The 12,193-nt window shown below is 40.6% G+C and overlaps 1 protein-coding gene across 2 annotated transcripts; it reads left to right on the top strand.

Moving 5' to 3' along the window:
* The first annotated feature begins 7,783 nt into the window (after nucleotides 1-7,783).
* Nucleotides 7,784-11,786, top strand: LOC118455808 (FH1/FH2 domain-containing protein 1). Of its 2 annotated transcripts, XM_087835950.1 has the most exons (9): nucleotides 7,784-8,269; nucleotides 8,400-8,540; nucleotides 8,677-8,859; nucleotides 9,512-9,631; nucleotides 9,707-9,868; nucleotides 9,993-10,243; nucleotides 10,607-10,835; nucleotides 10,930-11,038; nucleotides 11,751-11,786. In XM_087835950.1, exons 1-9 carry the CDS (start codon nucleotides 7,802-7,804, stop codon nucleotides 11,777-11,779), a joined length of 1,692 nt encoding a protein of 563 aa, XP_087692076.1. In that variant the 5' UTR covers nucleotides 7,784-7,801; the 3' UTR covers nucleotides 11,780-11,786. The 2 variants fall into 2 exon arrangements, with proteins under 2 accessions (XP_087692076.1, XP_087692071.1); XM_087835945.1 differs by having other exon boundaries at nucleotides 7,802-8,269; nucleotides 9,512-9,868.
* The last annotated feature ends 407 nt before the right edge of the window (nucleotides 11,787-12,193 follow it).

Here is a 12,193-nt window from a genome sequence, read left to right as displayed (position 1 = left end):
AATAACAGTCATCTTTGTTCAGTAACAAATTTCACTTCTTTTAGTAAAATTGTATTAATCCAGAAAGAAATAAAGTAATTTAAATTCATCGCATTTCGATGTTTCTCTATTCTCAACTACATTGAAAAATATAATTTTTAATATTCTTATGAGCAAAGTTGCCATTTGAAGGTAAAATCCAAATGGCAACTTTGTCATTTGAATATTGTGACTATTCAGAGTCACATTCTTTCCTCCAATAAAACACCCATTTCTTGTGAGTTAGTATGAGCTCATGTTATATATATCCAATAACTCAGTGCTCTTAAAACATGACCTGATTCAAATGAAGGTTTTTTATATTGCGCTTTTCTACAGTACTGGAGCACTCACTGCACTGTATACAATATGCCTCATTCACCCATCATACAAGCACTTTTTTGTATGCCTAAGTGCTTTCCATCTAACAATCATACTCCTCAATACATACTACTCAACTCAGGGTTCAGTATCTTGCCCAAGGATATTTGGCATGTGGACTGCAGCCAGGGATTGAACCACCAGTCTTCCAACTAGCAGATGACCTGCTCTACCTGCAGCATCATATGATGACAAGGTGATCATTTTGAAACAGGTGTTTTGATGCCAGAAAGAAGCAGAAAGGACCACGGTGGTAATAAAATAATAATTATAAGCTCAAGGTCTTAAATCTGGATTTTTGGTCAAATTGCACATTTCTGTTTTTGAAACAAGGACATGTCCACAGGTATGCAGACATGTAGATATGGATGCAATTTTGTGTGTGTATGTTGATGCTTTTATCTACATGTAAACACCATTTCACACCACTGAAAACTGAGCTTTTGATAAAAACTCCTTCCAGAATTGAGATTTTTAACTCCTCCATTTGCAGGTGAGCAAGGAAAGGGGCATAAGTGTGCACCTGTGTCTCCTTTCCTGATGTCAGATGGTGCTCTGTGTTACTATTCATAGGATTTTCAATTCAATTCAATTCAATTCAATTCAATTCAATTCAATTCAATTCTATTTATATAGCGCCAAATCACAACAAATGTCGCCTCAAGGCGCTTCATAGATACAGAGAAAAGCCCAACAATCATATGACCCCCTATGAGCAAGCACTTTGGCGACAGTGGGAAGGAAAAACTCCCTTTTAACAGGAAGAAACCTCCGGCAGAACCAGGCTCAGGGAGGGGCGGCCATCTGCTGCGACCGGTTGGGGTGAGAGAAGGAAGACAGGATAAAGACATGCTGTGGAAGAGAGACAGAGATTAATAACAGATATGATTCAATACAGAGAGGTCTGTTAATACATAGTGAGTGAGAAAGGTGACTGGAAAGGAAAAACTCAATGCATCATGGGAATCCCCCGGCAGCCTACATCTATTGCAGCATAACTAAGGGAGGATTCAGGGTCACCTGGTCCAGCCCTAACTATATGCTTTAGCAAAAAGGAAAGTTTTAAGCCTAATCTTAAAAGTAGAGATAGTGTCTGTCTCCCGAATCCAAACTGGAAGCTGGTTCCACAGAAGAGGGGCCTGAAAACTGAAGGCTCTCCCTCCCATTCTACTTTTAAATACTCTAGGAACAACAAGTAGGCCTGCAGAGGGAGAGCGAAGTGCTCTAATAGGGTGATATGGTACTACAAGGTCATTAAGATAAGATGGGGCCTGATTATTTACGACCTTGTATGTGAGGAGCAGGATTTTGAATTCAATTCTGGATTTAACAGGAAGCCAATGAAGGGAAGCCAAAACAGGAGAAATATGCTCTCTCTTTCTAGTCCCTGTCAGTACTCTTGCTGCAGCATTTTGGATTAACTGAAGGCTTTTCAGTGAGTTTTTTGGACATCCTGATAATAATGAATTGCAGTAGTCCAGCCTGGAAGTAATAAATGCATGAACTAGTTTTTCAGCGTCACTCTGAGACAGGATATTTCTAATTTTAGAGATGTTGCGCAAATGGAAGAACGCAGTCTTACATATTTGTTTAATATGTGCGTTGAAGGACATATCCTGGTCAAAAATGACTCCAAGGTTCCTCACAGTGTTACTGGAGGCCAAGGTAATGCCATCCAGAGTAAGAATCTGGTTAGATACCAAATTTCTAAGCTTTTCAGCGCCGAGTACAATGACCTCAGTTTTATCTGAGTTGAGAAGCAGAAAGTTAGTGGCCATCCAAGTCTTTATGTCTTTAAGACATTCCTGCAGTTTAACTAATTGGTGTGTGTTATCTGGCTTCATGGACAGATAGAGCTGGGTGTCATCTGCATAGCAGTGAAAATGTATGCTATGTCTTCTAATGATGCTGCCTAAGGGAAGCATGTATAATGTAAACAGAATTGGTCCTAGCACTGAACCCTGTGGAACTCCATAATTAACCTCAGTGTGTGAAGAGGACTCTCCATTTACATGCACAAATTGGAGTCTATTAGATAGATATGATACAAACCACTGCAGTGCAATACCTGTAATACCTACAGCATGTTCTAATCGCTCTAATAGAATATTATGGTCAACAGTATCGAATGCTGCACTAAGGTCAAGAAGGACAAGCACAGAGATGAGTCCACTGTCAGAGGCCATAAGAAGATCATTTGTAACCTTCACTAAAGCTGTTTCTGTGCTGTGATGAGCTCTGAAACCTGACTGAAACTCTTCAAATAAACCATTCCTCTGCAGATGATCTGTTAGCTGTTTGACAACTACTCTTTCAAGGATTTTTGATATGAAAGGAAGGTTGGAGATTGGCCTATAATTAGCTAAGACTGCTGGGTCTAGAGATGGCTTTTTGAGTAAAGGTTTAACTGCAGCCACCTTGAAGGCCTGTGGTACATAGCCGATTATTAGAGATAGGTTGATCATATATAAGATCGAAGAATTAATCAATGGCAGAACTTCTTTGAGCAGTTTTGTAGGAATGGGGTCTAAAAGACACGTTGATGGTTTGGAGGAAGTAATTATTGACGTTAACTCAGAAAGATCGATTGGAAAAAAAGAGTCTAACTTAACATCAATGGAACTACAAGTAGCTGTAGATAATATTACATCTGTGGGATGATTATTGGTAATTTTTTCTCTAATGATAAAAATTTTATTTGTGAAGAAGTTCATGAAGTCATCACTAGTTAACGTTAAAGGGATGGTTGGCTCAAAAGAGCTCTGGCTTTTTGTCAGCCTGGCTACAGTGCTGAAGAGAAACCTGGGGTTGTTCTTATTTTCTTCAATCAGTGACGAATAGTAAGCTGTTCTGGCTTTGCGGAGGGCTTTCTTATAAAGCAACAAACTATTTCTCCAGGCTAAATGATGATCCTCTAAATTTGTGACACGCCATTTCCTCTCCAGATTACGAGTCGTCTGCTTGAGGGTACGTGTTTGAGAATTATACCACGGGGTCATGTACTTCTGATTAGAGACCTTAGTTTTCACTGGAGCTACAGTATCCAGAGTCGTACGTAGTGAGGAGGTGAAATTATTAACAAGATAATCGACGTCAGATGGTGCTCTGTGTTACTATTCATAGGATTTTCATTGGTCGACATCCCTACACAATGAGCTGTTGTCACATGCTACTCTGCCATGCCCTTGACAGCACATGAGGTTGTTTTCTGACATTTTCATGTGGATGGGAGATATTTAAAAAACAAACAAACAAAAAAAAAAACAACAGAAAAAAATACAGAAAAATCTTTGTTTTAAAAAATACTTGTTTGTTCGTACAGCAGTCCCTCGCTATAACGTGGTTCACTTTTCACGGCCTCGCTGTTTCGCAGATTTCTTTTTGCATGCTTTTTTTTTTTTAAAAGCGCATTGTGTTCTGCGTCCTGATTGGCTGCACACCATTGTCAGTCAATCTCGTGTCGTGTCTCCTGTACTGTACAGAATGCTTTCAACTTGTCAAATTTACATAAATCTTCGATCGCTAGCAATGTGATTCTGAAGTGCTGTACTGTATGTTTTATCCCCAACAAACACAAGAATGTTGACGAAACGTTTTGCACGGTCAAAGGCACCTATGGTAGCATCCAAAAGGCAGAGGACGATGCTAACCATCGCACAGACAGTTGGACTTCTGGACATGCTAAAGGAAGGTAGAAGTTACCGTATTTTTCGGACTGTAAGGCACGCCGGATTATAAGGCGCATTAAGTAAAACTAAACAGTCAGAAAAGTCAATTCATTCTTCTTGCTTTCTCCACTTCCATACGACTGATTCATTATTGTTGAATTCTCTCACAGCTGCTCTATTCTCATGTTCTGGACCTGAAAACAGGGTTTGATCTTTGGTTTCATTCCATAATACTTGACTTATTTTTCTACGGTTTGAACTTTGAGAGTGTTTAAGAGAAAAGTGTGAAAATGTTGATGCCTGTCTGAGAAAAGTGTATAAAGTGTGTAGTGAGGGGTTTTACAGCCTTAAAACATCTATAATAATTGTAAAAAAAATAAAGTTGGCTACTTTGCGAATTTCACCTATCACAGGTTATCACTGGAACGTAACTCGCGCAATAAACGAGGGACCACTGTACTCCGTAACAATGATAAGATATGATACTAAACTGCCAGAATATTTGAATCCATATTGTTCTCTACCTCTGGCTGGGTTGTCACACCCTGGTTTTGTGAGGCGACAATACATCAGGTCCAGTGAAAGGAGCAAATGTACCATCACTGGTTTCAAGTCCCACATTGCATTGTTGCAATGAATGTGTGCTAGAAAGAAGTGTGATACACTGGTATGTAATTGTCTTCAGAAAAATAAGACCTTCAGTTGCTTGGCGAAAGATGGTGCACATTCAAAGGCATGTGTTGAGTGGTTTGAATGTAATTCAAGGTCTTTTTTTAGCTTGTTCTAGAGAATCTTTGGCATGAAGCTGAAAGCACATGCCCAGTTCCCCTTAGATTCAGGTTCAGGATACTTTATTTGTACCTGTAGGTAGATTTGGTTTGCAGTGGATGAGTCATCCTTTCTCACATGCACAATTTTCAAGACAACACAGAAAACACAGAGCCGCTTCAACATCATCTACATTTTGTTCATTTAAATGATAGCTGCTGAAAAAAAGCTACTTTTACATAGTTTAGATTTTATTGTTCTGCATTTGGGTTAATGCATTTATGGACATAATAATAATAATAATATTATTAAATAATACTGTATCTGGATCAGTAAAACAGCTCAACGCTATCATTGCATTCTTTCTAGAAAACTGTGACATGGTCACTGATATATGCATCTTTATTATCTAACTAAATTGATAAGTCCTAGTTCTAAGTGACCTTGTAAATGAAATATTTAAAGCTCTAATTCCTGACCCCCCACTTCTTAAAAACATCAAACTGGGTACGATTATGGGTAGTTTTTATCCTGATCTTTATCTTGGCACCGGGTTACAGTCAACAGTTGTGCCGGGACAGACAGAGAAGCAGTTGAAAAGAGATGCACACAGTCACATATACAAACACGACAACACAAATATACAGAGGGAGAAGTTCCCACTCATTTTAATCAAAAGAACTCACCCGGAAATGCCGTTCCCAAGGGGGATCTGTCTGTTTTTGTACAGATGTCACGTGATAACTAAAATATTGTTAGGTTAGGGCAGCTGACATTATGTCTGGTAACTGGGTAACAGTCAACCTAATTCAGCCTTTAACTGCAAGTATGAACATGTTTTAGTGAACACACACTTCACTATCGGTACCAACAGATTTTTATTTGTTTTTTTAAAGCCCTCAACAGAAATGGTCTCAGTGGAGACGTGGCTGTAAAGAAGTCATTCTTAAGGAAGGAAAAATGGAGAAAAGGCTAAGGTATGCAGAACTACACAAGAACTGGACTGATGAGTGATGAATTTAAGTGTAAAATCTTTGGTTGATATCAGGAGGAGGCTCTGTCATGGTTTGGAGCTGAATTTCAGCCAGTGGTGTTGGAGATCTGTCAAAACGATTTTTCATGTGTAAAAGTACCACCAGGTTTTTATCCACCATTAAATACCACCTGAAAAGCATTTGCTGCCTTGTTCCGCATTACAATGATCCAAACATACTGCCAATGCAGTAAAAGCATGCCTAGATAGAAAAAAAACACAGTGGAACACCATCAGTAATGGATCGGCCTCCTCAGAGCCCGGACCTCAACAGCACTGAAGCAGTGTGGGATCATTTAAAGGGGGTCAGCATGCAAAGAAGAGCTTTGTCTTGAACTATTCCTGAAGACTACTAAAAAATTCAGGTAGTGTTGAAAAATAAAGGTGGTCGTACCAAATATTGACTATCAAGCTCATTAGAAATGTACAAACTGTGTTTTTGCCTTAGATACTGTATTTCCATATATTTTTATGAGCGTTTCAATTCAAGAACTTGTTCCACCCATTTCCCCCTTTTCCAAAATGTAAATATGAAGGGTAGTCTGAGACTGTTGCACAGTACTGTATATGCTAAATGAGCTTAACCATTGCAAATAGACCTCATTTTAGCCAAAATGTCCCTTGAGCCCTACTCCTGCTTGTAGACAGCAGGCCCACTGAACAAGATAAAGTGTAATTAGAAGAGGCTTAATGGCCTTGGGAGGGATTCGCATTAGAGCTGCACGTCGACCGTGCAAATGACTCCCTAGAACACAACTGTATATTTTGTGTTTTGAAATGCTACGATATTAATGATTATAACTTGCAATCTTACAGCAGTGTTCTTGCAGTTATGCTCACTGAACCCTGTTTTTTAAAGTCATTCATTTGTTTTCATTAATGATTTATTTTCTGTTATGAGATGCTGTTGTACCCATGAATATTTTCTCCATTTTAGCACAAGGTTTAAGCAAAGGATTTACAAGCATGCATGGAATAATGGTGCGTCATTGTGTGCTTTGGCCTAATGTCGTGCAGTTACTGTTTGCTGATTTGTTGTCCACAAAGTTGCATGTAAAATGAAAGCAGGTCAACATTTGGTCAGTTGCACTCTTTTATGTGCTCATAGGGGAGAAGGGGAGGCAAAAGAGGAGGGGATATCACAGATCTTCAGAAGCAGATAGAGAGGTTCTGTATACACAAGTAGCAATACAAACAGGAGATCCAGGCTCGATAAGAAAATTAAGGGAAAGGGTGCAACTCAAATAAGCCGAAATTGATACACCAACGGACGAATGAGTCTCTCTCGCTTCCTCATGAAAGCGCCCTCGTTGTCACTTGGAGAACAACAGAGGAAGATGAATGTCGAGGGACGGCTACAGAGGCACATCATTTGGATATTCAGACAGGCATTCTTTGGATTTTCTCATCAGATTTGGATACAGGGCTAAATACAACCTGTCAAAAATTGTAAGAATTTTCCTTTGTCTGAGGCTGTGAGCTTCTGGCACCCAGACAAGATACCGGTGGACTTTTGGATCAAACACGGCTTGTCATTTTAGATGCGAGGGACAATCGCTACACCCTAAGGCAATTGCAGGTTACGGTGCAGCGAGAACACCCAGAGGTGGTTGAAAAATTGTGACTTGGGTGTGTGAGTTATGCACTTCTGTGGTGGACAAGTGAGGCAGAGCATCCACAGACATTCAGATGGATACAGAGTGTTTGTGAGGTGGTTGTTGAATGCATGGTGAGAAGACAAGAAAGGATTTAAGTTTTGCTTTATGTGAAAGATCAAGACGTGTGGAAGAACCTTATTCTTTTTTTTTCTCATATGAAAAAGAAGTTTTCACCTTGAAGTAGCCTTTTATTAAGCAGGAAAAAGTAAGTATAGGTCGCCATGGTAATGGTATTGGATTTTTACTTTTGAGTTACAGGCAGCTTCGAAGGATCAATGAAGGAGCTGGAACAATCCAAAGAGCTGACCTGGGATTTTGACCAATCCTGGAGTTCATTCCTAACACCAGCTGCACGCCTCTGTCTCAACACCTTGGATTTTTCTGACCTCTGGGATGAGGAAGACAGCACAGAGGATGAGGGAACCCTAACAACTATCAAATCATCAATTTGTCTCCGAGAACCTCCGGCGCCCCCTCCTCTTCCTCCCCCACCTCCCCCTCCTCCTTCTCTCGCCTCACCTTTGCCCTCTGCTTCACCTAAAGATGGTATCGTTAAGTCTCGCACTTTGAAGCTTCACTGGAGGGAGCTGCAGAATCTGGCACCGCTCCCCAGGATGACACGCTTTGGGACTCAGACCATTTGGGCCGGACTCGAGCCGGTGAATTTGGATAAAAAACATCTGGAGTACTTGTTTAAGTCTAAAGCCAATGGCAGCAGTCTGAACATTGTTTCAGGGCGGCAGGTGAGACTGATGACAGAGACGTCCTTTTGTTCATTCATCCATGTAATTCTGGTTTTCAAATAGCTACAAACTGATGTACATTATATAGATTAAAATGCCTTAAATCCTTTTTTATTCCGCCTCAACACAGAAGCAGCCATCAATATCGGTGTTGGGAGTGAAGCGCAGCAACATCATAACTATTGCCCTGAGCAGCTTGCCCCCTCCGCGCCTCCTCCCACCTGCTATCTACAGCATGGACAGCTGTGTGTTAGAAAGAGAGGACATTCAGGTACAGTAAAGGGTAAATTGCACAGATTTCGAGCTAAAGCATTTTTGTTTGATGAACTACCCAGCAATACCCAGGTAAAATAAAAAGGTTACAGACTAGGTCTGAGATAATCTGTTCTACGCTCATTCCAAAACAGCGTCTTCAGGCACTGATCCCGACTGAAGAGGAACTCTGCCTGATCAAAGAGGCCAAGGCCCAGAACCCTAATGCCTCTCTGGCACCGGCTGAGCTTTGCCTCCTCACTTTGGGGGAAATCCCACACTTGAGCACCAGGCTTCAGCTTTGGGCCTTTGCTCTGGATTACGACTCCTTGGAGAGGGTAAATAAAAATCCAATCATTTCCCACTCACAGATCATTACATAATGAAGCTTTGCCAATACCCCTTGGTGCCACATTTTTATGCAATAGGTACTCCTTTAGCACTCCATCAAACATTTAAGATATTCCCATAGACTTCAGTAAGTCTATAAATAGTCTGGTTTTATCAGTGTTCCTGGATGCATAACAGTGATAACCAAAGAACGGAGAGAGAAGCTTGTTGCAGATGGAAGAAGCTTGCATGAAAGTTGCCTAAAAAGGAGCAGCCAAGGCAAGCTCCTCTCCTTGTTTTTCTATGGCACGCCACCACTCCCACCCATGTGCAGTTTTCATTGCTTGCATTCATGCAGTATCATGGTACACTTTGAACAACACACAATATGTCAGAAAATAACACATAAAATGTAATCAAATATGATAAACTACACTTTAGTGCATAGTTTGGAGAACCGCAAATAATGTCTTGCAAAGTTGAATGAAAGTGCAGGACACTGCACTTATACAAACTAACACAGGTTCTGCCGGGCAAAAACACCACTTGATGACTTCTCCTAATACATCACCTGACTAAAAATAAAAGATGGATGTGATGGCTCAACTATTCTATATGAACCACCAAAACGGCCTCTAAATGTATACTCCTCTTAAAAAGGAAATTGCTGAGCCTCTCTTCCATCTGAAGTTGGGCATGGAACAACTGGCAGCCAGCCAGACCTTCAAGTACATCCTGGCGACAGTGCTAGCGATCGGTAACTTTCTCAACGGATGTAAGGTGAGTGCATTCCCACGCAAGCTTGATTTTATCCATCTTTCCATTATTTCTTACAACACATTGTTTTATCCCAAGGCCCGTGGTTTTGAGCTGAGTTACCTGGGGAAGCTGTCTCAGGTAAGGGACACACACACTCGCCAGCCCCTACTGCACCACGTCTGCGTGTTACTGCTGCAGCTCTATCCAGAATCCTCTGACCTCTACTCGGACATCACCGCGGTTACTAAAGCTGGAAAGGTGTGTGGCTGCATCTGTGGATTTGCATTTGTCCAACACAGCTGATTCATTCTGAAGATCACTTATAGAGTCAGTTAAACCAGCAAACTGTGGAAAGCACAAAAACCTTCTCTTCTCTTTACAGTGTGACTACTCCCAAGTCCAGTCCAACTTTACCCAGCTGGAGAGCCTGTGCAAAGCATCATGGGAGCAGGTGAAGCTGCTGAATAAAGCCGACGAAAAGAGGAAAGGAGGAAAGGGGGAAAAGATGAAAGGGATAGGTGATGAGGCCCTGGCCCCGGACGGTTTGCTCCGTCACAGGCTTCCGAAGATTCTGAAAGAGTGTGAGGAAAGGCTGAAAGTCCTAAGAGCCGTCCATCGTAGGGTTATCAACAGGTACTCTAATCATATTTTAAATTATATTTGTTAGCAAACAAAACATTTCCCATCTCAGTCCTTACTCACACAGGCCAAGTACTTTTTCAAGTTTCACTGCTACTTCCTGAGCAGTGGGGACTATTTGTACAGAAGTTTTCCATACAAAGTGTACACATCCACAGCAGTCTGCTAGCAATACAAGGAAAAGCACAAGGAAGTTTTCATTGCAGCATCTTAGGCTTCTTTGTGATAAATTTTATCTGAAAGTTCTTTAGCAATTGGTGGTTTCCAGGAGGCCATGGATCTGCCAGTGGGTATGGCAGACTGACTGACTCCTCAATCAACAAGTCATTGCTTACACCGTTATTATTTTTTTTCTAGGTTCCACTCTTTTCTCCTGTTCCTTGGCTACTCCCGGGCCATGGTGAGGGACACCAAACCGGAGGACTTCTGCAAAACCATCAGTAACTTTTCCCTGGAGTACAGGACCATCCAACAGGCTATCCTACTGCAGAGAGAAAGAGAGCGGGAGCGACAGAAAAATGCGACCGAAAGCCCGGGTCCAAACACCCCTGTAGGAAAAAGAAAAAATCAACAAACTCCATCAAAGGTTATGACACTAAATTAATTTATACAAAAATATTATACAGTCAATTTGGGGGGTATGAGGGCACTATTTTATTAATCCATTCATACTCCTCCAGGACAATGATGAGCAGGGTAGGCTGGAGGAGGTACTGAGAACACCCGAGTCCATGTCAAGATTGGATGTCACTTTGCCTCGAAACCGGAAGAGGATGGCTGACCTCCAAGGTACTTTATATAATATGCTCATTCCATTTTTTGTATATATATATATATATATATGTACATGTATATGTATAACCCCCCCCCCCAACAGCCCTTAAGAATGTCTCCCTAATTCTGAGGCCTCAAGGTTGGCCAGTATTAGGGATGCACCGATACCGATACTGGTATTGGGTATCGGGGCCGATACTGTAAAATGTGTGTGTACTCATACTCGTAAAAGTTAACCGATACCATGAACCGATACTAGCTTATTTCATTAATCAGAGGGTGGCTTGTCATTTTTGTTGTAGTTTTTTAGATTGGCCACTAGGGGGACATCCCCTAGAGACAGTGCCAATAGTTCAGTGATATTCTGTTAAATTACAATGTGGAGACTCTGCAATAATTTAACAGAAGTGCTTATTTTTCACTTGAAATTTTTTGTGGTCATATTTATTAAGATATTATTTATTATCGGCAGACAATAAAATAAAACCTGCCTTCCAATTCATTGCATTTGTGTGTGTGTGTGTGTGTGTGTGTGTGTGTATGTGTGTGTGTGTGTGTGTGTGTGTGTGTGTGTGTGGTAGAAGTATCGGTTTTTGTACTCTGTATCGGCAAGTACTCAGATCCAAGTATCGGTATCGTATCGGTTTGAAAAAATTGGTATCGTTGCATCCCTAGCCAGTATGATTGTCACCTGTCACAAATGAATTCCTTTTTGTTTACCTCACAGGTGCATTTTCTCGGAAAATGAAGTGGTGACCCTGCTGACATATGCAGAAGCAATGTGTGATTGTTATTAATGGCATTGTTGTTACACTGCAGCTTTACATTTAGAGCACTATACCAGTAAAAAATTGACAAGCGCATGAGATTTCACATGCTATTCAATGTTAATCCTGATCATCTTGGGTAAAATAATGGTTTTGATCAAATACATAAAAATGTATTCATTTCTATCTCTGTCTTAATGGAACTAATTCAAATAAACTACAACTTCAACAATCAATTGGATCAAATCTATTGTGTATACATCATTAAAAAAGAGAAAACATTAACTGAATTTTTCATATTAGCTCCTTAATAAAAAAAAAAAAAAAAAGTAAAGACTCAAAATAGAGACTGGCAAGTATGTCTGTTTTTAGGACTTCACCCGTGCTGCTCTCAACCAGTAAA

The sequence above is a fragment of the Neolamprologus brichardi genome, chromosome 3, assembly GCF_056152115.1.
Source record: "Neolamprologus brichardi isolate AB-2024 chromosome 3, ASM5615211v1, whole genome shotgun sequence".
Lineage (NCBI taxonomy): Eukaryota > Metazoa > Chordata > Actinopteri > Cichliformes > Cichlidae > Neolamprologus > Neolamprologus brichardi.
The sequence above is the reverse complement of the archived record's forward strand: the minus strand, read 5'-3'. Positions and strand labels throughout refer to the sequence as shown.